The sequence below is a fragment of the Diuraphis noxia genome, unplaced genomic scaffold (genome assembly GCF_037042655.1).
Source record: "Diuraphis noxia isolate RWA-SAM2 unplaced genomic scaffold, SU_Dnox_SAM2 contig0001, whole genome shotgun sequence".
Classification (NCBI taxonomy): domain Eukaryota; kingdom Metazoa; phylum Arthropoda; class Insecta; order Hemiptera; family Aphididae; genus Diuraphis; species Diuraphis noxia.
In genome coordinates, this window is record NW_028301711.1 from 80,191,910 (window position 1) to 80,218,280 (window position 26,371).

At 32.7% G+C, this 26,371-nt stretch overlaps 4 protein-coding genes across 4 annotated transcripts; 1 reads left to right on the top strand and 3 right to left on the bottom strand.

Annotated features, from left to right (window-relative positions):
* Nucleotides 1–1,275: 1,275 nt before the first annotated feature.
* On the bottom strand, nucleotides 1,276–6,575 carry LOC107171848 (uncharacterized). Its single transcript, XM_089215152.1, has 2 exons — nucleotides 6,564–6,575; nucleotides 1,276–3,789 (listed from the first exon to the last, which is right to left on the bottom strand). Exons 1-2 carry the CDS (start codon nucleotides 6,573–6,575, stop codon nucleotides 1,276–1,278), a joined length of 2,526 nt encoding a protein of 841 aa, XP_089071278.1.
* Nucleotides 6,576–20,404: 13,829 nt separating this feature from the next.
* LOC149061954 (E3 SUMO-protein ligase KIAA1586-like) lies at nucleotides 20,405–21,939 on the top strand. Its single transcript, XM_089215153.1, has 2 exons — nucleotides 20,405–20,804; nucleotides 20,846–21,939. The coding sequence occupies exons 1-2, from the start codon at nucleotides 20,405–20,407 to the stop codon at nucleotides 21,937–21,939; spliced, it is 1,494 nt and encodes a 497-aa protein (XP_089071279.1).
* A 1,095-nt stretch (nucleotides 21,940–23,034) lies between these two features.
* Nucleotides 23,035–24,221, bottom strand: LOC149061955 (zinc finger MYM-type protein 1-like). The gene is made up of 3 exons (XM_089215154.1): nucleotides 23,981–24,221; nucleotides 23,621–23,886; nucleotides 23,035–23,283 (listed from the first exon to the last, which is right to left on the bottom strand). The coding sequence occupies exons 1-3, from the start codon at nucleotides 24,219–24,221 to the stop codon at nucleotides 23,035–23,037; spliced, it is 756 nt and encodes a 251-aa protein (XP_089071280.1).
* A 93-nt stretch (nucleotides 24,222–24,314) lies between these two features.
* LOC149061956 (zinc finger MYM-type protein 1-like) lies at nucleotides 24,315–24,979 on the bottom strand. The gene is made up of 2 exons (XM_089215155.1): nucleotides 24,674–24,979; nucleotides 24,315–24,575 (listed from the first exon to the last, which is right to left on the bottom strand). The coding sequence occupies exons 1-2, from the start codon at nucleotides 24,977–24,979 to the stop codon at nucleotides 24,315–24,317; spliced, it is 567 nt and encodes a 188-aa protein (XP_089071281.1).
* Between the last annotated feature and the right edge of the window lie 1,392 nt (nucleotides 24,980–26,371).

The following is a 26,371-nucleotide window of genomic DNA, read 5'->3' on the forward strand; positions in this document are numbered from 1 at the left end:
ATTGACTCATTTGCAGAAAAAGACAGGCGTATTAATCTTGTATAAACTTATACATAATTCTTATTTCTGTAAATTGTAAAACTTATGGCTTTTGTATTAATTTTCAAAAATTTAATAAACTAAATATTCAAGGTTAAATTGTTATAAAACATTTTTGCTCGAAAAACTAAAAAGTCATTAATGCCTCATAGTTATAATTTAATTTTAATTTAAGAAAATTGTAGAAAATGCAGAGCTTAAGCACCCTCAGTTTTTTTATTGAAATTGCGCCTATGTTGATGGTTGTAATCAACAAACAACTTACTAACGGGATTGGTTGTATTTCTGCCCATTTTATTAAAATTTAAAGTTTTAGTTTATAACTTATAAGACGTATAAGAGGAATAAAAACTCACGCACTGCACAATTGCACAAAACAACAATATTATATTTTAACAGTGAGCAACAAGTAACAATAATAGGTCCGCACCGTCCGTGGTATAACGTATAACGATTTAGTACTGCACGCAGCACTGCGGTGGTAATAATGATATTATATAATATTATTATTAAATTTGTTGAATTTATTCTAAATTTATTTTTGGATTTTAGATTATAGATATGTTTTGTTAATAACTTTATGACTTGTGTAATGTCAAGATAACTTGTCTGATCGATAGCTTCCGTTTATTTTCATACTATTTTGAAACTATTATAAGAAATGAATACCAACATAGCAGCTGGCATAATTATTAATAATTTTACTCTATAATATTATGACTCTTTATATATATATATATATATATATATATATATATATGTATAACTATATAAGATACTGTAGTGTTTTACTAGTTATTGTTATTATTATTATAATCAGGGGCGTAGCGAAGTCATTATTTTGGGGGGGCAACCAAGTCGATTTGGCCGACTGACTTAAAAAAATTAGCATACATTATAAAGTATGTTTTATTTTTAAATTATGTATTTTTAATTGTACATTATTGTCAATGTTCTTAAGTTAATATTAACATTTTCAATTGTTATTTATACAAAAATTAAATTGATTTTTGGAGGATGAACTTACAACAAATAAAACAATATACACAAAAAGTTATTAAATACAAATTCTTCTTTTTTTTTAAACTGACCATTGTTTGGCAATAACATCTAACTTAATATCATCTATTATGTCTTTTTCCGAGGAAAGTAACAGCAAATCGCTTAATCGGGAGTCACTCTGGGTTGTTCTCAAGTAATTCTTTACCAACTTTAACTTGCTAAATGAACGCTCATTTAATGAACAGCAACAGTTACTGGAGCTGTACACAATAAACGAGACATTCTATTAGGTATAGGAAGCATTTTTTTCGTTTGTTCCGAAACAGCTGCTACATCTGAAACAGTTTTCACTTCTTTAAATTGGTCGTACAGTACTTCTAACTCAACCAGTAAATGTAACGGGTCTACAACACATTGTTTGGGTAAAAAAGTGATTGCATCTTGAATTCCAGTTTCAGTTAAGTTATTCCTTGATACAGGGGGATTGAACAGATTATATAATGGTTTAATTGTACCAATACAACTATCTAAATGATTTTTCATCAGTGACGTGAGCTCATCTAACACAGATTTAAATTCTTTTCTATAAAATGTTTTAAATGATATATTAGCCGCATTATCTCTATTATTATCAAGGCGTTTAGGTACAAGTCGGCGTCTATGGCGAACTATAAACTCTTTTTCAGCATCTACATCAAAAGACTTCAAAAACGCAATTGAACTATTTATAAGATTATCCATACCATCTACGTCAGAATTAATAATATTTAATGATTCTAGAGTACTTGACATAAATATGATTGCATCAGCTATGTTAAGTTCGATTGATTCGAGACACTCAGTTAATAACTTCATCTTATACATAACATTTTTCATAAATAGAATACTAACAACAAAGTCTACAGAAATTAAACGTTTTGATAAAGAATACGCTGCATTTCTGGTGGATTTATCAAATTTGTCCTTGGTATTTGTTATTTCATCTAAAACTTCAATAATTATATCAAATGACGACCAAACAGACTTAATCGCCTCCGCACGTGCTGTCCATCTCGTCTTTGACAAATTTCTTAGTTTCAATGCAATTTCAACATCAGATAGTTTGATCAGTAATGGTGAATATCGCTTTGTACTTGAAGAAAAAAATACATAAAGTTCTTGCATTACTGAAAACATATCGGATATTATAAGACTAGCTTCACATCCATGTTCAATGAATGTGTTAATTCTATGAGCTTGGCATGGAATATAAGGTATTTTTCTACCTAATAATTCTGTTAATTTTTGTTGTGCACCATTAAATACTCCGGACATACTGCTGGCAAAATCGTACGACTGAAAAACAAGATTATCAGGATCCAACTCGTTCTTTTGCAATGTGTCTAATATGTCATTTGCCATTCCTACGCCAGTCTTATTTAAAGCTTCGCGGACTTCTATTAATCTTTCTTCTGCTGTTCCTTCATTATTGACGAACCTTACAACAACTGATAGCCTATCTGTATGTGACAAATCAGGCGTAGTATCAGCCATAACAGAAAACTGACCAGATTCTCTAACTTTAGCTCTAATAATTTTGTTCACTGATGACGTAAGTGTGGTTATGAACTCGTTTTGAGATTGGGGACTCAAATATGTAGAATGGTATGGGCGATAACAAGAATCATTCAACCATTTTTTTAACAGTGGACAGTGTCTAGAAAGTAAATACGTAATTTGTCTAAAGTTTCCATTTTCATCATCATCTTTTCCTCTGAATGCTAAACCTTGTCTCGCGAGGGTTTTGGTTACATCCAATAAGATACAAATTACTTCTTTGTGAAAACTTTGATTGCTCTCTTCCTGAATTTTTCGCTCACGTACTGTTTTGTCGAGCATAACATCAATGTTATTTGATTTTTTCATGTAATTGCAATAATCAGTTAATGCAGATTTGTGCGCTTCAGAAGTGAAATGTTTCTGTAATTTTCCCATTTTGTTTAAGCCACTAGAGCCTTTCATTTTTTTCCATCCAGTTACGCCGATTTCGTTCCAATATCCCTTACTTTTTTGACGACCAGCTACATCAGGAAATAAACTGCAAACAAAACAGTAAGCTGCGTCTTTCGCCGTACTATATTCCAAGTGTGGGTATTCGGTATACCAAGATGGATTAAAACGATGTGTTTCTCGCTTCGGGTAAAAGTTTAATTTTGGTTGATGTGGGCCTAGCATGATTAGGTATTGTCTTTGATTATCTGAAGTTATTTTAATTCTGAGTCCTGGATCATGATGTACTTTATTACTCACAGTATCTTTTTCGGTAATACTTTCTGAAACTATATCCATCTGTGTCATTAACACATTGCATCTGTCCATTATAGAAGAAGACATTTTAAGAATGTGTTTCATAGCATCTTTTACTTCAATTATAAACTTGTAACTATTTACAACTTCAGTTTCGTGAAGTTGTTGAATTATTGGCTTACACATATCTATATAATAAATTAAATGTTTAAACTGACCAGCACAACCAAAAACATTTCCTGTTATATCTGAACATTCTAAATTTGTTTCTGAAATTTGGTTAGTTAAATCACAATGATTAACTTCATTAATAAGTTTTAATTCACTTTCAATTTCTTTGCTCTCCTTTTGTATTGCATTGGTTTCCATAACTTCGATTTCAGAAAGATGTGCATTGTCACTTGTTGTAATAACAGATATTGGTGACTGGACATCAGAAGATGGACTTAATTTTGAGTTAACCTAACAAAATTATTCATCAGTTAGCTATTATACAAAATAAACTATATTTGATTTTCAAATGGTTAATAATATTTTGGATTCAGTGGAAAATTCGGACAAATTGGTTTTAGAAAGATATTTTTGCTAATATTTTACTAATAAAGCTATTAATAAAACTATTATTTACCAATATAACAATTTATATTTAACCTAATATATTTTTAAGCTCTAAGTATGAGTTAAAAAATAACTATATTTTAATTGTGACTTTAAATACATACATTTTCCAACAAACTTGATGAAGCCTTTTGTAAATTGTTATTAGAAGCTTTGTGCAGCAACAAACGGATTCTTAGGAGCCCCTAGTTCTTTAATTCTAACACGTTTTCCATTGTGACAAGCCGTCTCATGTCTGGTCTTAAAATCATTGTCGAATATACTTCCACAAGTTTATAATTATAATTTATAATATCATGTAGGTATAACCATGTTTAAATAAATAATATTGTCCGTTTGCGTTATCGCCACGTGTCGGGCTGACCACGACGACAACACTTTACTAATATTACTTATTAGTAATTACTTATAATTTTTAATTTATTACATTATATTTATAGTTTTTGTTGGCGCTGCAACAGATCTTACGATATATGCAGTTGTCTGCCGCAACTTGCGCAGGTGTTAGACAGAGATAGGGTGACCAACTTATTACGTGAACAATAAAAATAACAGCTGCTTATGTCGGGAACAGATTCCCTTAATGACAATATAATAATTACAGTTGATAATATTACAATATAAAACTCATCAATAATAATATGAATAATAAAGGGCGCCCCAAAAGTATATAAAACGGTAGGTAGCACAACTAAATAACTATGTCGGCTAACAAACCGAACTATAATTCTATACCGTAAATAATAATAATACAAAATGACAACAGTAATAAAATAAATAATATGAATAAATGATAACAATGAAATACAGTTTATAATGATATCACCTGATTTCGGTGAGCGTTTCGCTTACACGTGGACGACCTCAACAGCCCGGCTTCAGAATGCTACTGGAAGAGCTGACTGCCGATGATGATTGACGGCGATCCGGAACGGGGAGAACGCCTTCTTAGCTTCGCAAGTGCTTTGGACAAATATGCAATCAGGTCTCGACCTCGCACACAACACACGAAGTGTACAAAATTGTTTGCAACAGCCGACAAGTCAAAATTGACATACGCAACCACGTGGGTGCCACAGCTACTTGGACATGCGCGTATAGTCCAGCACTAAGTTCAACGATGAACTATGTAATAGCGCAAAAAGGACGCGACGCGTTCGATATACACACGTAAGTACAATAATGCGTCTCAACACAATGAAATATCGTGTACTAAAGGCAGAACTGCCACGATCACAAACTGCGACGTGCAACTCGGGCCAAAAATGGCGACACGACGATCACGTCACACAGAGCCGCCTTCACACGGGAAAAGTCGGCGAAAAAGTGTCGTTGCCGCGGACAATGGTCAATTGTCGATACGCGACGGCGGCGACGATAGCCCACGCGATAAAGTCGTATCACGGCATCGGGGCAAAAGGGCACGAGACTATTGTTGGAGTGTGGCCGATAACGCATACACTCGGTCCGGATTGAACAGTTTTCATGTATCGTTAATCCTTATCGGTGTGCCTCTATCATGACGACGAAAAACTAGTAATATATTAATATATTATTAATATTCAGTCCATTTTTAGCCACCCGCATAGTTCGAGGAGTACGGCGATTTGTTATAAATATATTTTAGGATTCTGTTTTTTTTTTTATTTAAATATTTAATGATTTTTAGTTTTTACGTTCGATTTCGATTTCGATGTTAATAACCGGTATTAATTTTTTTCGATTTTGTTTTCAATTTTAAATACCGTTATTGTATTTTTGTGGTTTCGATTTCGATATTAATAACCGGTATTAATTTTTTTCGATTTTGTTTTCAATTTTGAATACCGGTAATGTATTTTTGAGGTTTCGATTTCGATATCGGTCTTTTAACGGTTTTAACCGGTATTCAAAACCGATTTCAAAACCGATTTCAAGCCCTGATTTAAAAGAAAAAAGAAGATAGGGGAGACCGGGGCTAGTTGGGTACCGGGGTAAGTTGACCTACTCGATTTTTAAGATCTAGCTTTTAAGTTGGACACACTGCATCAACAGCATTGTATTATGAGGTGATACCCCAGTTCTCCCGGAGGCGAAATTTTAAAACATGTCACGGCGCATTTACCATCCGACTATCTTATCACATACAAGATATATGATGACAAGTTGACATTGATAACAAATTTGAATTTTGTTAATTACAGTGCTAATACTGCTAATTATTGTTAATTAATAATTTTATTTTCCCTTTACAATTATTAGTTATTACAATACAATTAATAATAACAATATATTAATATTATATCAATCACTTAATAATTAATATATATTATATAGGTAAAAATTAAATTTGATGTCTATAAATATGTACCTACACGGAACGTTAACATTTCCACGAATATCTTTAGCGTGGATTTATTTAATTAAATTCTATATAAATACGGGGTGCTATTTATAAACTATTCACTATTATTTAATTATTTAATATCACGATTACAAGATTGTGTAATAGGTACAAATGAGTATATTTTAAGTGCTGTTCTACTATTATTCATTATTATTTATTTGATTTTGGTCTTTAGTCATTATAGACAATTAGACATTGGTAGTTTAGTCAGTTTAGTGTCAGTCCGTAGTACTCTGTCAGTCATGGCTAAATAATATTATAGCAATTAAAGCATTTAAAAGTAAGTAAAACCTATAATAATTTATAATAATATTCAAAATATAACAGTTATTTAAGGGATTGAATTAACAAAATACTTTTACACATATTATTATTGTCGCCGCCGCGACAACGCGCCATAGTACCAACGACCACACACACACACACACACACAATCACCTGTTTTGTCATATTATTGTTGTATTTACGTATATTTTATTTGTGTCCCGTGTGAATTATTCAATTATGTAATATGTAGATTAAATGTTATCGCTCGCCGCCGCCGCGCCGGCTACGTGAATATTTAACACGGCCGCCGTGAATCTGTCTTCCACCGTACGTTCGTGAGTAAGACCAACGCGCGTGTTAATATTAACTCATATAATATAATATTATTTTTTTATTATATAAATTTATTACAATTATTATTATATTCTCTCGTGCCGTACGTAGTCGCGTTAACACGGCGTATGCCAAAATATTGTTATATTATATTATATTTCCTCTCTAAATAGGGAAAATTGTGTTTTTTACTATAATCATTGGCGCCAGAAGGGCCTACTTATTCTGTTGTTATATAAATTAAATTATTATACCTCTGTGCTGGCGTGAATCGCCAATTTTATTACATTTGTGTGTTAACACCATTTTGCGTGTTTTTATTTTTATGTTATTATTATATAGCTAGGCAGCGGCTGGCCAGCAGTGCACCGACAACCTGTGAGTTTTATTTATATTATTATTTATGTTATAATACATATTATTTAGTTGTTAGGCCAAAAGGGCCATCTATTTATTATTAGTATTTGTTGAGTCATAAGGGCCGTACATTATTTTGTGTTATTATTATTATATTTATTTCTGCCATAAGGGCTATATATATATTATATTTAGTATATTTGTCGTATTTGTTTGGTCATAAGGGCCACGCATTATTTTCATATACACAATCTTTTATATTATTATATTTGTTGAGCCAGAAGGGCTAATTTTCATATTATTTTGTTGTGCCATAAGGGTCAAGTAAAACTTACATTTTTATACTTGTTCGTTTTATACGAGCTAATAGCTCAAATAGCAGCTTCTTATATTATTATATTTTGTTGAGCCAAAAGGGCTAAGATATACCTATTATATCTTAATATTATTTACCTTGTTCGGCCATAAGGGCTTCGATTTATTGATTATTATATTATTATTTGTGTTGCTGTGATTTTATTTATATTATATTGTGTTTTATTAAATTGTGTTTTATTAAATTGTGTATTATACAGCAACTCATACTACCTAAACCGTGTTACCATTTTTTATTATTATTATTTATTTGTAAACACACATTACACACCTACACATATACACGCTTAGAGACAAATACACATAACACACAACACACATTACGTAGCTCGACAGTATTTGCCCGGCGATCCCGACCACTGCTGTTCGAGCTATTGCACCACTACACACCCAGCTATTCCTCGTATATTCAAGATCTAGGTGTTAGTGGCAACTTTTAGGTGTTCGGCGTTCGCGTATTATTTTTATATGCTGCCGGCCCGTACAATTATAAAAATGTTAAAATAATATAAAGGTAAATATAAATATATTTTTTTTATATAAATAGTAAAATTAAAATTTAAAGCTAGTTATTACATATTAATTACAGTCACAGTAATTTAATGCTATAGATTAAATTAGCACAAACCAAAAAAATTACTTGCAAATTTTCGTGATTTTGACATAGTTCGTAAAAAAGGTTAGGTTTAAAAATAAAATAATAAAATACAATAATTGTTAGATATAAAAAAATAATGGTATATAAATATTAAATATAAGTTAGTGACCTAGTGTGTCAATACATGTAATTTGGCATATAAGTAAAAAGCTTAGTTTAATATTATAATATTTCAAAAATTCAGTATAATAATATAATATGTAAAAAATTTAGTGTAATAATATAAGTAATGTGTCAATACGTTTTGTCAAAAATAAATAATAGGTATAATGGGTACTAATTATTTAGCACTATGTGTCGCTCCTAATCTTTTGTTTTGCTCAACACAATAAGATAAATTGTGTGGCATTTTTGGTTTTGGGGTATGTGGCAGAACACTAGAATTAGGTTGGCTCCCATAGCTGTGTTCTGGAATGCGTTTCCACTTAGGAACCCTTCCTGCAGCTAAATTTTTTCTTCCTTTAATTTCAGTTGTACGTCTGGATCTTGCTGTAGGTTGTGTACCAATGTGCTTGTTTCCAACCAATTTAAGTTTCTTGGAAGTTGGATCAAGACCAGAATATTTACCAAATGTCATCATAGCTGATAGTAGACTAGCATGTGTCTTTACATTTTTCTTAAATGAATTACTAATTGCTTTAATTCCAGGTGTAAAGTAAGTTTCATCTGATTTTATTACGTCTCTCATTTTTTGTACCGTCTCATCAAACATTTGTAGACCATTACTAGCAGTTTCACTTTCATTGTTTTCCATGTTGTCATTTTCTTCCATTGTAACATCATTGGCTATTGTATCTTGAACACAATTTATATTAATATTTTGTTTTATTTCGTTTTCAGTATTTACTGATATGGATTGAGGTTGCTTTAGAATTGAACCATACCACCCATTTTCAATGTAATTAACAAAATTTTAATTTGTTATCAATGTCAACTTGTTATCATATATCTTGTATGTGATAAGATAGTCGGATGGTAAATGCGCCGTGACATGTTTTAAAATTTCGCCTCCCGGAGTGAAGGTCCCATAGAGTAATATTATTATATTACTCTATGGTCCCCACACACTGTAGCGGTAGCGGTGGCGGTGGCGGTAGTGATAACGATACCGCCGTCTCGTTCACATTGAGGCGGTAGCGGTAGCGGGAAAGAAATTTCAAATATAATATATTTGTATAATATATTAGTATTCATCAAATACATTCCAAGGGAATGACAAATGAGGCAAGTGCCATTCGGTGGCAAAAGTTGTAAGATTTTAAAATGCGAGAAATTTTTAAATAAAAATGATAGGGTGCCAAGTAGGTATTATTGCTGTTAGAACAGCCACAGCACTGCTATTTAACAACTTATTGTGTATATAGAAAAATGTACATCCAAGTTTAGAGAAAAATGTTCAGTTTTAATTAATGAATTGAAAACCCCTAGTTCATCAGGCGAGTGAAATAATATGAAATAATAATTAAATATTTAATTATTTAATATTTTGTGATAGGAGTTTTATAATTTTTGAGTTAACTCTTCTCATATTTATTTTACTTTTCAGGATGTGATGATATTGCAGCTATAAAATTGTTAATGGAACTATTTTCTCCAGTTAATATAAAACGTAAAATTGGATGTAACTCTAAAACACAATGGCGTCCGTCTTGAAATGCGACAAGCTTTCATATACTTTACTAATGTAAGATATATTAATATCTGCTTTAATTAATTTTTTCATATTTACTTTTCATTATTATAATTATATTGCTTGGATGTTTTCAGAATTTCACTCAATTGAAAGAAGTTGATGGAGAAAAAAAAGAAAAAGCATTAAGGAAAGGACATAGCGTTCAACCATATATGATATTTGTTACTGATGGAAACAATGATTTGGAAGTATCTTCATACTATGTAGTAATAAACAGTAATCATATAAAACTGGAAAGTCCCCAAAAAGCTATCGACATATGTTTCAAAAGTTTTTTTTCTTTTCATTTAAATTACCCAATTGATTGTGAAGTTATGTGGACTTTTGTTCAGAAATATTTTTATGATATAACCACCAAGTTTGACAGTAATTTTCAACAAGTAAATTGTATTATGCATGATTTAAACATTTTAAAATGATTAGTTTTTAATATTTTAATTTTAATTTTATTTGTACTTGTAGTTCATAAAAAAAAAAAAATTACATCATATAATAATTTACATTAGGTAAAACATGAAGCCAATTTGCTTTTTATGTTCCAAAGAAGTTGGTAGTAATAACCAACTTTTTAAACATTTTAAATTGTTCCATTCCAATTGCATTATTTTTAATTACAAATGTTATGTATCAAATTGTCAACGCCTATTTGACTCATTAAATTCTTATAGAAAACATTTAAAAATACATGATGAAAATCAGTTAATTGAAATTCAGCATTTAAATGACAATAACATTTTACACTCTCAAAATAATCATAAAACTCAGGATGACTCTAATACTGATAATCAAACAAATATAACAAATGAAACTACTGATATATCCATAGACAATTTTAAAAACTCAGTTTCAAATGATGCAATACAATTAATATCTAAATGGTACAATAAATCAATTATACCTAGAAAACATGTGCAGCTTTTAATAGAGGACATAAATTTTTCTCAAACTCATTTAAATATTCTAAAAGACGAAGTCATCAATACTTTAAAATTAAACGATTCTACTTGTAGCGCAGTGTCCCGTATTTCATCAATGTTTGAAGTTTTAGGTGACCCTTTTAAAGAACTAAAAACTGAATATCATAGGATAAAAAGTCTAGAGAATTTAGGGGTTCTTATAAAACCAACAGAAGTGCAAATAGGTAGTAAGAAAAAAAAAATTCGAGGTGAAATTCAAACAATTCCTATTAATATTTATTTTATTTCATTGAGGTCAATTTTTAAAGTATTTTTTGAATGCCCAAATGTTTTTAAAACAATTACAAACCATTTAGAAGAGCTTTATTTATCTAAAGGAAATATTATTAGTAGTTTTGTTCAAGTAAATGAAAATTGGATTTTAAAACAAATTAATAATCCTAATAAATTATTCATACCATACATTTTGTTCTTTGATGATTATGAGACAAATAATCCATTGGGGGCACATGCAGGTGTACAAAAATTAGGAGCTGTATATATTTCACTAAGTCCGTGTCTGCCTTCTCAATATTCTTCAAAGATAAATAATATATTTTTAGCACTACTATTTAACTCAACTGTTAGAAAAGATTTTGGAAATCAAATTATTTTTAATAAATTGATTGAAGAAATTAATTTTTTAGAAACTATTGGTGTTGACATAGTTGTCGATAACAAAAATTATAAATTGTATTTTTCCCTAACATTAATAGTTGGAGATAATCTAGGTTTACACTCGATTTTAGGATTTTCTGAAAGCTTCATGGCTAACTTCCCATGCAGATTTTGTAAAACTTCAAAAGCAGACTGTAACATCCAAACTACTCAAAACCACAATAGTCTTAGAAATATGACAAACTATTCAGAGGATGTAATAATTAATAATTTGTCATTGACAGGAATAAAAGAACCTTGTATTTGGAACAATGTTATTAATTTTCATGTAACAACCAATTTTTCAGTAGATCTTATGCACGATTGCCTTGAAGGTGTGTGTAATTATGATCTATCTGAAATACTAAAAAGTTTTATTTTAAATTTTAAATATTTTTCATTAGAACTTTTAAATCAACGGTTGGTTGATTTTGATTATGGCCCCCATGATATACAACATAAACCTCAACCAATATCACCAGACTTTTTAAAAAAGAATAAACTTAAAATGTCTGCCGGCGAAATGCTATGTTTCACTCGTTGTTTAGGAATTATGATAGGTGACTTAATACCTATTAGCTCAGAAATCTGGCAACTCTATGTGATCTTAAAGCAAATTATTAATATTTTAACTTCTAAAATAATAAATAAAGATTATCCATCTCTACTTAGAACATTGATAACAGAACATCATGAACTATATATAAAATTATTTAATACAAACCTAAAACCAAAACACCACCACCTTGTTCACTATCCATTAATTATGGAGAAAATTGGCCCTTTAGTACATGTTTGGTCAATGCGATTCGAATCAAAACATCGAGAGTCAAAAATGACTGCACAGTCCATTACATGTAGAAAGAATATTTGTTATTCCTTAAGTCTTAAACATCAATTAAAACTTGCATACCAATTCATATCAAATGATATATTATCAAATTCTTTTAGTTTTGGTCGTCAAATTATATTGTCTAAATTTACTATTGATAAAATTACAAATATTTTAATTAATAAAAACTGTTTATTGTATGACTTGAATCATGTTAAGTTTATATCTTGGGTTGATGCATATGGTACTCGTTATGTTAATGGTATTACACTACTATATAATATGGAAACTATTCCTAAGTTTATAACTATAAAATATATTTTTTTAACTGCTGAATTGACACCTTTTTTAATATGTTTTAAATTAAACACTCAAGAATTTAATGAGCATATGCAAGCATTTAAAGTTACTAAATGTAGTGATTTGGTATGTTTTGCAATTAATCATGAACTAAGTTTGTGTATTTTTCATACATCTAAAAATGGATCAAGTTTTGTTTCTTTTCGTTAATTAGGTATCCTTTATACTTTTTAAATCATATTTTAGTTTATAAGTAACTAATTTAAATTTTGTATTTAATACATTCCCCTTTTTTTATAAAATTACTTGACTTAAGTATATATCAAGTTTTGTATAATTTATTTTTTGTTAACAGTTATGTTATTTTTGATAATTATGTTAATTTTTAAAACTTACTTTTATTTCTATACAACTTATGTCTAAATATATTATTATCATATTATTAATAATTTAGTGTTGTTATTATTTTTATTTTTTCCTGGTAGGGCTCCATTAATTATGGTTGGATTTTACGATATATATTATTATATGTAAAATTTAAAATTGCCTGGGTAGGGATCTAGTACCCCTGGATCAGTGGCGTGCTCAGCTTTTTTGAAAGGGGGGGGATATTCAATTTATTCAAATTATTTTCTATTTGTAAATACATTATACACATACAAGTTTTTTTCGTGTAGATAATAATCATTAAAAAAAATCCAATGGGGGGGGATATGACACCCTGATCCCCCCCGTGCGCACGCCCCTGCCCTGGATGCCCTAAATAGTAAATAGTAAATATACCACCGAATATAGTTCATGTAATTTAATTACATGGTTATTATAACTATATACATTTATACATTAACTAACCTGTTTGGTTGGGGAAACTATTTTATGACTTATATTTACCATATTATTTAATTAGATTAACAATTAAAATATGTCTTTACAACATTATGACATATTTATTATAACTAAATATTTAGTTGGGAATGCAACTGAATAATATTGTTACCTCTACTATAATATTCCAAACAAACGGTTTTAGTAAATGGAACTAAATACAAATTTTGTCCCTATATTAACCCAGAAATATAGTTGTAGATACCATTATAATAGTAAATACAAACATACATTTTTTTCCGTGTAAACGTAAAACTGGTTTTATTGGTTTCATTGTTTCTTTAAATAGTTTATTGCAATTATACTCAACATTAATTGAATCTAATACACTATCACATATTAAAGCTTATAAATTAAGTCAGGATCACTTAGAGTTATTTTTCTGTAGTATTCGTTCCCATGGTGGGTTCAACAATAACCCAACGGTAAGACAGTTTCGCTCTGCCTATAGAAAATTAGTTATACGAACCACTGACATGAAACAATTTAATACTGGCAATTGCATTCCCTTAGAAGACATTGATATTCTACACTATTCTAGTTCGGATCCAGTCGCAGTATTAAATAATAATTCAACAAATATAAATTCAGATAAAATTGTGGAGGAAGAAAATTTACAAAATATAAATTCATTTATAATGGATCATGACTATATTGTGACTCAAAGTGATTATTCTTTTAGTTATTTTTCAAAAGAAGTTATTATTTATGTTGCTGGATTTGTAGTTCGTAAATTTACCAACACACTTAAATGTAATACCTGCAAATATGCATTGTGTGCTACTGATAAAGTATGTTTTTTAAACTCTTTTATTAATTTAAAAAATAAGGTTGGTGATAGAGGTGGTTTAATTTACCCAAGTGACAGTGTCATAAATATTTGTTTCAGAACTGAACAAGTATTAAAGAAATACAGCTATAGGATTAAAGCAGTCAATAAATTACAAATTCAGTCAGAAGTCTTAACCAATTTTTTATACAACTCAAACTTATTTGCATCATTACAAACTCATAGTCATGAAACAAAAAGTCCATTAACTGATCACATAACTTTATTAATAAAATCAATTTCATCAACCTATATTAATTTAAAAATTGATTACACTTTAAAAAACCATAATGAAACACCATCACTTAGAATGTGGTATAACAAACTCACGATTTTTAAAGGACAATAACCTTCTTTGTAATAAGAGGACGTGATGGTAACATGTTCTTTTAATGTAATAAACACATTGTATTATTTATATAAGTATGGTTAAAAAAGTTAATAAATATTTTATAATTTAAATATTTTGTATTTGTATTTATTTATAAACGACAATCGGCTATTTTATGATTAGGTACATTTGAAATTTAATATATTAGTAGGCAGTAAATATTTATAACACAGTAACACACAGTAAAACAGAACATATAGAAAATACAACTCTATAAAAACACAATAGTATGTAATACAATTATTACATGGTGAACAAACTTATTACTAACACGCCTGGATAGTAAATAAATTGAAAATGCAATAGAAAAACGACAATTTTGAGCAGATACGTCATCTGGGCCGTTGGAGTAAGTGTTTTTTAATGAGTTGAGAGCATATAGGATTTTAAAATATTCCTGACCTATTTTGTTTCACCTTAATATTGTGAATATAAATTCATAATTATTGTAATATTGTAAACACATAGTAAAATTATGGTATGGCTTGAATTATGATACATAATGACAAGTACAATTTTTTGTATTTTATTGTTGGTGACACTGTGAATTATCCACAGTTTCCGCATCACTATTCAGTGGAAACGGCCTCTCTATATTACTCTATGGAATGTCGGGCGCGACGGTGCAACGGTCGCTCCGTTGCGCAGCGCGCGCGACGGTCGGTCGTACGTCCGGCGGCGAGTCGAGCCGGCGGAACATAGAGGGGGCGAGACGCGAGTTCGGTCGGTCGGTGCAAGGAGCATAAATATTACTCGTGAGCGCAAGTGTGTTAAAATTTATACAATGCAAAAAGGACGGGCGGTAACGTTGGTACAATGTTGCATGTGATGATACGTCGGAGTATCACCACATTACCCCCCCCTCCCTTGAAGGAAAACAGGACTACTTGCGTCGATAGCTTGAGCTGCGTAGGTGTGGTCAGCTAGCGGGTCGTCTCGTGCGATGAATGCTGGTTTGCCGGGTTGATCGCGATACCGAATTTTTGAAAACGTTCGAGAACTTCACGGACCTGTTTTTCGTGTTCGACCTCATTGCGAGAGGCGATCAACACGTCGTCGATGTAAGCGAAGACGAAATCCAGGCCGCGTAGGACGTCATTGATTACGCGTTGGAACGTTTGCGCGGCGTTGCGTAGACCAAAACACATAACCGGGAACTCGAAAAGTCCGAACGGTGTTGTTACGGCGGTTTTGTGGACATCTTTCGGCGCGATCGGAACCTGGTGATAAGCGCGAACAAGATCCAGCTTCGTGAAGACGGTTTTGCCGGCGAGATTGGTTGTGAAGTCGTGAAGGTGCGGAAGCGGATAACGATCGGCGACGGTGACGGCGTTGAGACGGCGGTAGTCGCCGCATGGGCGATCTGGAGGCGGTCTGGCTGTAGGCGTCGGGGTCGAGCGAAAAGTGGCGGACCTGTCGTGTGCAATTCGTGCACGACGTCGTGAAGGAATTTGGTTGGTACCGGAGATTCACGAGTGACCTCGGGGTAGTCCAACAGCAGCGTGGTCCATTTCGATGATCGAGCTACCGTGCAGACCGTTGCAGACGGTGCGTTGCCGGCGGGCGATGCCTGGACGGAGAGCATGCATGCCAAGTCGACGAGACGGTGGCGTCGTACGTCTACCAAGAGTCCGTAGTCATGCAAGAAGTCGGCGCCTAAGATCGGTCGGGAGACGTCGGCCAACTCGAAAGTCCAGGTGAAGAGTCGTTTGAAACCCAGATCAAGCTGTAGTTGTTTGGGTCCGAAAGTTTTAATTTGCGAGCCGTTTGCGGCGATTAACTTGATGTCGGAATTATTGTAGTTGTCGTTATTTCGATTGTCGTGATGCGGTAACACGGAAATGTCAGCGCCGGAGTCGACTAAAAAGCGTCGCCCGGTGCGTTCGTCGTTGACGAAAAGTCGGTGTTCGAGGGTTGCTATATGTCGTTCGGAGGGTGCAGTGCGGTGTTCGGTGGAATGCGACTGGGTGTTACGGTAACACCGTCGCCTTCTCAATTTTTTTGGTTCGCGGAACGAGTGCAAGGTTCGCGACACTTGCGGGCCTCGGGACCATAACGCGCGTGGTAGTAGCACCACCCGGTTCTGTCGTCGATGGTGTCTTGCGGGGGCGATTCGGTGCGCGGAACTGGGGCGCGAGATGTTGGAGCACGTGAAGACGGCCTATTTTGTATTCTGGCGTGATGCAGCAACTCCGTGACCTGCGCGCTTAGCGAGACCAGCACCGTCTCAAGCATCTGAACTCGGGTTTCGGTGGTTGTCTGAAGCCGAGCGGCGGGTGCGTTTGTCTGCGCCGTCTCTTGCGGTTCTTCAGGCGGTGGCGGGAAAACTGCCGCGACTCGTGGGCGTCGATTGAGCTGCACGGCGGAGACGTCGGAGCTGGAACATGCCTCGGCGACGCGATCGGCGCGCTCCGCGAGCTGGTCCAACGTGCCCGTGAAACCCGCGATGACGGTGCGGACTGCGGACGGTAGTTTTTGTCGCCAAAACTGCTCCAACGCGGAGTCGCCCATGTCCTCGGGGTAGACGTCCCGCATGTCCCTTAACAGCTGGGAAGGGGATCGGTCACCCATGCCGCCTGGCTGTACGATTGAGTGGAACCGTGCAGCTTGAGGCACAGCGTACGTCGCGATTAATCTCGCTTTGAGTTGGTCGTATGACGCGTCGGCGCCTAAAAGATCGGAAACCGCGCTGATGCCGTCGGCGTCGAGGGCGGCTAGCACCTGGTTCACGCGGGCCAAACTGGACCGTACGTGGCTGTTGTGGAACATGGCCTCCGCGTGAGTGAACCATTGTCGTGGGGCCTGCCGCCAGAACCCGGGAAGCCGGATGTTGGCCATAGCCGATACCTCGGTGTGAGATGATGCATGACCCTGGCCGTCGCTGCCCGTAGCAGTCTCGCTGGCCGTTGTGACGTCCATTCGGTCGGTATCCAAGTTGGCCATTTGCTTCTGAGCCATACTGATGTGTCGGCGAGGTTGCGAGTCGGATGCACTCGGATGAAAATCCGCGACACGGGGTCGGAAACAAAAAGAACGGTCTTGCGCAAGCTGGTGCGCGAACTTCACACGAACGTCGCACGTGACACGACGTCGAGCAACGTGGGTGAGGGCCAAAAAATGAGTGAGACACATGGCGTGTGTACTCGGCGGTGATTTGCGACACGTGCGTCGTTTTTAATGAGGTCACCAATTTGGTAATGATGTTAATCACCAATGCGCGAATCTGACTCGTACAGGAGGAAAACAAAAGCGCTTCGGTCGCTGAACCGGCAGGAGTAACAGACAATAATGCAACACACTGATTTGTCGGTCGAATGACGCAAGTGCGTCACGGAAGATTTTATTGTTACAAGTCGACAAAGAAATAACAGAGTTTTATATATATTAAGTATTAGCAGTCGTAAAAACAATGACGCGAGCGTACAGCGGTGGTCATGCGCGCGTCGGGCTCGGAGAGCAGTGTTGCCAGACAAAAAATTAAAAAATCCCTATTTATATGTCTAAAAATCCTCAGTTTTCCTTGTTTTCCCAATAAATCACCGGATTTCCTTAAAATATTTTCCAATGCACTTAACCTAAATAAATACAATTTATACACTACAGTAATACCGTATTACAGTGTACAATGTGAATTACAGAGTGTACATGCGTAATGAGTACAGCCTGCAGCTGCACTACTGCACTGCGTCACTGTCACTTTAATATTATTATTATCACAGAATAATGTGTAACGTCACAGGTTTTTCGTGCACAAGTATTATTATTCTTGCGATTAGGAATTGCTATTATTATTATTATTATTATTATTATCGTCATAATTGCTGCGCGCTCGATTAGCAATAACTGGATAATCTACAAAGTTATGTCTCCACACACTGCTTCCCCCCCTCTATTCGAAAGTTCAGTTGCGACACAATAGCTGCCGGTCGGATTGCACCGTCGTTCGAGGAAGACGTGCCACTAGCGGTACCGACAGTGCAACCTGTACCCACATAATTGTGAATACCCCTAATTATGTGATACTGACCTGCCCCACTCACACAATACGACGTCCACAACCAGCGGCTGGACACCACCGAACATCGTCTCAAAGCATTTTTTTCTTTTTCTCTTCAAAACCGGTGAGTGGGCACAACGTCTGAACGATCACGGCTATCGACTCTACCACATCCGTCTCGCGTCTACGTTCATTACATTTTGTCCAAGACCGGCTAATCAACTATATGATGGGCTAAGGACACTACACGGGCCTAATGAGGACCAGAGTTCCGGTCAGCTACTATTTTCGGCAGCACGACGGGTGATGCCACCCGCTTGGGTGTTGGCGGTTATTCAGCCCATCCGTCCCGCTGTCAAAAGGGCCACAGCTCAACACGTCCGGTGTAACGTATCAACATAATATTTCCCCCCCCCCCCCCCAGGTCCTTCTCACTTATGGCTGTTATATTATATTTCTTTAATTATTATTTATGTTTCAATATCAGGCGGTAACCCAACGGTGGCCATATTATTATTATTCTTACATTATTATTAAGATCACCACAGGTGATGGCGGGCCTCGTGGGCCGACCTGGTATTATTACGCACTAGTCGTGTGTGCCCTATTCCTATAACTGCCGTGTGCCAAAACAATTATTATTTCAAAACTTTTTAAATATTGTAATCTTGTGTGCGGGAGCCACACCATACTATGTAACCATTATTATTGTCGTGTTTGTTGTTTAATATAAATTATTACTATTATTATTATTACCCTAAATTCAGTTTTTATTATCTATTTACTAAATGGCGTTTCATTACCCCATATAGTGTTAAAACCTACGAGTTCCGCCGCAACAATCTCAGGTTTGTTGTGCGGCGCGGCTCGTAGGTCACAGCTTGAGTGTTCCCCTCACGTTGTGGGTGGTGTGCGGGGCCCTCCGAAAGCTCCGTATTCTCACAAATGATTGAATAGAATAATAGTTATCAATTTTGTTATCAAACATCAAACATCAAGCAACTCGGACTCAGAAAGTTATAACTAGTCACACTCGCAGACCGCAGTTTTCTTTTTTTCAAATCTTGACTTGACATAAAAGTCAAATCAAAATAGAAATATTTAGAATAAACATTTTAATTTCATTTAAATATTGTGTATAATACTATAATTTCGTCAAGTGATGAATCTCCTGGAACACGTTATAAGAAACACTGGCCAAAGAAAAAACCTTATACACAACGGTACCGGAAAAGTTGGGAGCAAAATAAAGAATTTTCGGCATGGCTTACAAGTGGCAAAAAAGGTAATTTGTATTTCCATTGTAAGGTGTGTGGTGATGAATACCTTGGTGGTATTTCTGCTGTGCGAAAACATTCAGGGTCAGAAAAACATAAAAAAAATTCACAGGCAGTTTCCAATATTCCACCGGTCGATAAAATAATTGCGCATCATAATTCACTTGAATTTAGAAAGAAAGAAGCTGAAATTCGACAGCTAGACATCTGACCACCTTGTTCAAATGTTTAAATCTATATGTCCAGAATCGGAAGTAGTAAAAACCATGACATGTAACCGTACAAAAGCGACCGCTTTAGTTAGTCAAGTAATTGGAAAAGATGCATTTGAAAACCTAATTTTTAGAATGAAGAATCAATACTTTTCCATACTTATTGACGAATCCACTGATAAAAGTTCTATTAAGCATTTAGCGTTAGTTGTTCGCATTATTGATTTACACAAATTTGTTGTAAAAGATGAATTTTGTTATTTAAAAGAGATGGCTCATGCAACTGCTAATGATATTTATAGCGAAATTATCAATTTCTTTAATAATAACTCCATTCCCTATAAAGATAATTTGATTGGTTTCGCTTCTGATGGCGCTTCAACGATGTTTGGTGTCAGACATTCTGTAAAAACATTATTAGAGAATGAAATTCCACACATTTTTGTCATGAAATGTATGTGCCTCATGCAGAAAAACTACCTAATTATGTTGAAGATTTTATAAGAGAAGTATACACATACATGCATCAAAGTTTTAAGAGGCAATCCGAATTTAAAAATTTTCAATCTTTTGTAGAAAGTAAGCCACATAAATTACTACAACCAAGCCAAACACGTTGGCTGTCTCTTCATTCGTGTGTAAAAAGAGTTCTTGAACAGTTCAATGCTTTGAAACTATATTTTCAAGGTGAATTACTAATTGACCAAAAAGCCAATAATATATTTGGAAAAATATCAAATCCATGTACTGAACTGTACTTACAGTTTTTAGATTTTGTTTTACCTATATTAACCACCTTAAACATTCTATTTCAGTCACAAAGTCCTCAGATACATCTCGCTTATGATAGAATGGCAGCTTCATATAAATCCATCTTGGAATGCTACTTAAAACCTGAATATATTCAAAATGTAGATATTTCGTTAGTACAGTACAGAAATCCATCACATTTTTTAACACACAATGAAATATATTTAGGAGGATCGTGTACTTTGGCATTATCTGATGGTAACAAGTTTCCAACATCGGCAAAAAATGAATTCATTACCAACTGTTTGCATTTCTATGTTGAATGCACTTCACAAATTTACAAAAGATTCCCATTCAATTCTGCACATATGCAATTATTGAAGACACTCTCTTTTATTGAACCAAAGAACATAAAAACCATTGTAAGCATTACTTTAGCGACAAAACATTTTCCTAAATTAAATAAAAATATGAACGACATAGATAGAGAATGGAGACTTCTTAGAAATTCTAATATTGATTTCACTTTGGATTTAATGGACTTTTGGAAAATCATCAAGACTGAAAAATATGGTAATGATAAAGAAAAGTATCCACTTATGAACAGATTGATTGGATACGTTTTAACATTACCGCATAGTAGCGCGTGTGTTGAAAGAGTATTCAGCACAATAAATATTAATAAAACTAAGCTCCGAAATAAACTTTCTACTGATACTATTACTGGTATATTGCATTCAAAAAATGTATTAAACAACCAACAGAAATCTTGCTTCAACTTTGATATATCTTCCGATATGATTGGCAAGCATACCAATAATATGTATAATAATATGTAATATGTATAATATATGTACCTACCTAAAATGTATTAGATAGTTAAATATTTATTTTATTTTAACTACTGTTTAATATAATATTTCAGTTATGTTTTGTTATCAATTTTAAATGTATACCTACTTATTTGTTGTTAAGTTATTTTGATGATTACTTATATTATAATAATTTTCAGTTTTATGTATTTTTTATAAAAGGTTTATAAATTTATTTTTTCTCAAAGACTGACTAAAAATAGTTATCTTATTTTAACTACTGTTTAATATAATATTTCAGTTATGTTTTGTTATCAATTTTAAATGTATACCTACTTATTTGTTGTTAAGTTATTTTGATGATTACTTATATTATAATAATTTTCAGTTTTATGTATTTTTTATTAAAGGTTTATAAATTTATTTTTTCTCAAAGACTGACTAAAAATAGTTATCTTATTTTAACTACTGTTTAATATAATATTTCAGTTATGTTTTGTTATCAATTTTAAATGTATACCTACTTATTTGTTGTTAAGTTATTTTGATGATTACTTATATTATAATAATTTTCAGTTTTATGTATTTTTTATAAAAGGTTTATAAATTTATTTTTTCTCAAAGACTGACTAAAAATAGTTATTTTATTAAAACTACCTCCTATACAGTTTTAATATAATTTACTGTAATGATGATATTATTAAAGAATTATAAAGCTCATTAAGGATGTGTTATGTTCAATAAAATTATTATTAATTATTTAATAAATAATTATTAATTAACAATTTTTTTCTGTAATTTTCCAGTATATGAAAAATCCTTGAAAAATAGTTAAAATCTCCGGTTTCCTTAAAATTTCCTTGTAGTGGTCTAAAATCCCCGGAAAGAGGAAAAATCCCTAAATCTGGCAACGCTGTCGGAGAGTCGAGTCGGTAAGACGGGAAAAAACGTAGTGTCGGAATGTCGGGCGCGACGGTGCAACGGTCGCTCCGTTGCGCAGCGCGCGCGACTGTCGGTCGTACGTCCGGCGGCGAGTTGAGCCGGCGGAACGTAGAGGGGGCGAGACGCGAGTTCGGTCGGTCGGTGCAAGGAGCATAAATATTACTCGTGAGCGCAAGTGTGTTAAAATTTATACAATGCAAAAAGGACGGGCGGTAACGTTGGTACAATGTTGCATGTGATGATACGTCGGAGTATCACCACAATTTCATTGATAATATTTCGTATAAGTGATTGAGCGCGCAAATTCAAATTTGACCAATCAGGAAAGCCCGGTTGTGAAACAATGTAGGGTATGTTAAAATGCCGACCGGACGGCAGAAACGCCGGCCGGCAAAATCCGTTCGTCTGTTTGGGCCCTAATACAGAGACCTAATCGTATCGCATATCGTATCGTAAAATACTAAAATAAAAATGGAAAATCTTCGTAAAAGAATTAAAGAATTAAAGAATTCGTATATTTATTTGTAAAATAATTAAAATATACACAAAAATTCTACAATATTACATAATTTATGTATTTATTTATAAAAAAATTTAATTATTCTAAAATATTTAAAAATATTTAAAATAAAAATAGCACCAGATTACTTGAAATGAAATGAAACGTATACATATATCGAAAACTTTCCGATGCTATTACTACATAAAAATATTTATTTAAATTAAAATCCATTCCCTACTCATAATATATTTTTACAATATTTACTTTATAATGATCAATGAAGTAAGTACTTAATTCAAAATCTAGTTTGAAAAAGTTTTCTATAGATGTTGCCATTTCTAAACTTTCTGACGTGAATCGTTTATTCATATTCTCAATTATACAATCCAATACAGGAAAATAAGCATGACATCTGAAATAATCTTCTTTACTTTCCTCTAATTCCTCATGGGTGTTGTATTGATCACTTGTATTTGTGTTTAAAACAAAACTCGATAGACTTTTAAGCTGTAACCTTTTTCTTTTATTATCTATTTTACAATGTATAATGAAAACAACAAACATTATTCAATGTATATTTATTGTACTAAATACTAATATTATTCATTATTATATTATACATACTTTGCAATGGTTTTTCAATTGTCAAATTATGGTCTTCACAAAATTGTAATATTATTTTCCACATTTGTGAAAACGCAACTGGATTTCTTAAGTCTTCAAATGATTTTATAACACTTTTTATTACATTTGCCGCATTTCCTAGTGTAGCTGTCCTTGACTGAAGTTGATTTGATAATATATTAATCATAGTAAGCACCTTTTGAAGAATAAATAAATGAACTACAAATATTCCTTTATGCATATTGGTGAGAATTCCTAAAAATTAAAATAATGGCTTGTAAACATAATATAAAATAAGTAGTTAATTTAATTATAAGAAATAAAAATGTATAACTTAATTGATACCTATTGCTTCGTTAACATCTCTATCATTATTGTTTTCAATTTCTTCTTTTAATAATGTTATAATAGAAGCATAACATTTTAGTACAGCCTCACAATTTTTATATCGACAGTTCCATCTTGTGTCACTAAGTGTTAAAGTTTTTTTTTTAATACCTAAATTATTTTGAATGTCCATGAGATTTTTATTTCTTGCTGGTTGAGAAAAGTAAACATATAATGACTCTAATGTATGGAAAACATTTCTTGATTCCTTTAAAGCAAAAATATAATAAATATACCAACATATATAACTAATAATACACAATATATTACTCTTAAAATTATACTATATTTTCAATTTTCACATACCTTTACAGTTTTACACATATCAAGCTCTACAAGGTTGACTCTATGAGCCATACAATGTGTATAGATGGCATATGGAAATTTACATTTTATTAAAGCTTGTACACCATTAAATCTCCCTGACATAACATTCGCTCCATCGTAAGACTGGGCTACCAGTTTAGCATTCGGGTTTAATCCACATTCCTTCAAGTATTTGAGTATATATTCACAAAGAGAGTGAGCATTTTGGCTTTCAGAGCAGTTAATGAAACCAATGAATTTTTCAACAATGTCTAGCCCTTTACAATAGCGTATACATAGGGCCATTTGCTCTTCTTTATAGCATCTGCAATACAAATATGTTGATATTATCAAATAATGATTTTTAAGCTAAATAGCTGATATAATTGATTTTAGCACTATAATAGTTCAATAAGCAAGGCTGGGCATTAACGAGTTAAAAGTTAAAATTAAGTTAATTTTAATTAAGTTAATTAACTCGTTACTTTTTTTTTAAGATTAACGAGTTAACTTAAAATTAATTTTATTTAAAAGTATCTAAATTAAGTTAATTTTAGTGTAAAGAATAATGCAAATTATTAATGAGGTTTATTTTGGAAAAGTATGTTTTTTGATAGCTAGTTAATACTTTTAAGTATCATTTTAAAAAATGTCTCCAGTAATTTTCTTGAGCGTAGAAAAACTAATATTATGTGTGTAATTTTTTATTTTTGCAATTATAATTAATTATTTTAAAATAACTTAACTTAAAAAGTTTAAAAAAATCGTTAACTTGCCCAGCCTTGTCAATAAGAATATACTTTGAGTAAATTAAAGGTAAAAAAATTTATTTTAATGTTTAATTAAAAATATATATATTACCTAGCTTTATCACACACCCCGGACCCCCCCCCCCCGAAATTTTTAAAAGTGGAAACATTCTAGTGGTGAATAAAATTTATAAACTATAAATTGTATTAAATAATAATTGCATATTTTTGTTAAAGCAGTAATTTAAAATAAGATAAAATTTATCATTTTATTTTATTTCAACGCCGTAATAAAGATTAGGATCAATAGATACGATTAGGTACTAGCATTTATAATCAATGGTACTAGTTACAATAAAATGTGATTGTCACAACTCACAGATGATATAAACTTATATATGAAAAACGGTCGCTGAAAATCCAAATTATTTAAGATTATAAAACAAGAATATAATAATATTGTAAAACATTCATTTTACTGCTATTCGTGCTCACGTAAACTGTATAAAATGAGTAAAAGAAACCAAATTCAAAATTATTTTACAAAGAGACAAAAGGTAATATCGCTACTGTCACTGCAATACCACGTAAATAACATTTCACCAATTGTTCAGGAGAGACATAAAACTAATTAATTTGTGTGCAAGAAATAATTTTACAGTTTTTTTTTCTTATATTGATATTAGGAGCTTAATATAGTTTAAAAACAATGAAAATTATATTTTGTAATATCATTAAATTTAATTAATAGTACTTACGTGGTTTTTCAGTAATATAATGAAGATACGAGGTATTGAAGGATTGAGATACGTGTTGTTTAAATACAAATGTTGTAGATACGTGTAATTTATATTTATTTAATTTATTATTATAATACCTTATTTAATAACATTAATTAATACGTCTTTAAAATATATCAAAACTGTATTAAAGCAAGCACTCAGGATCA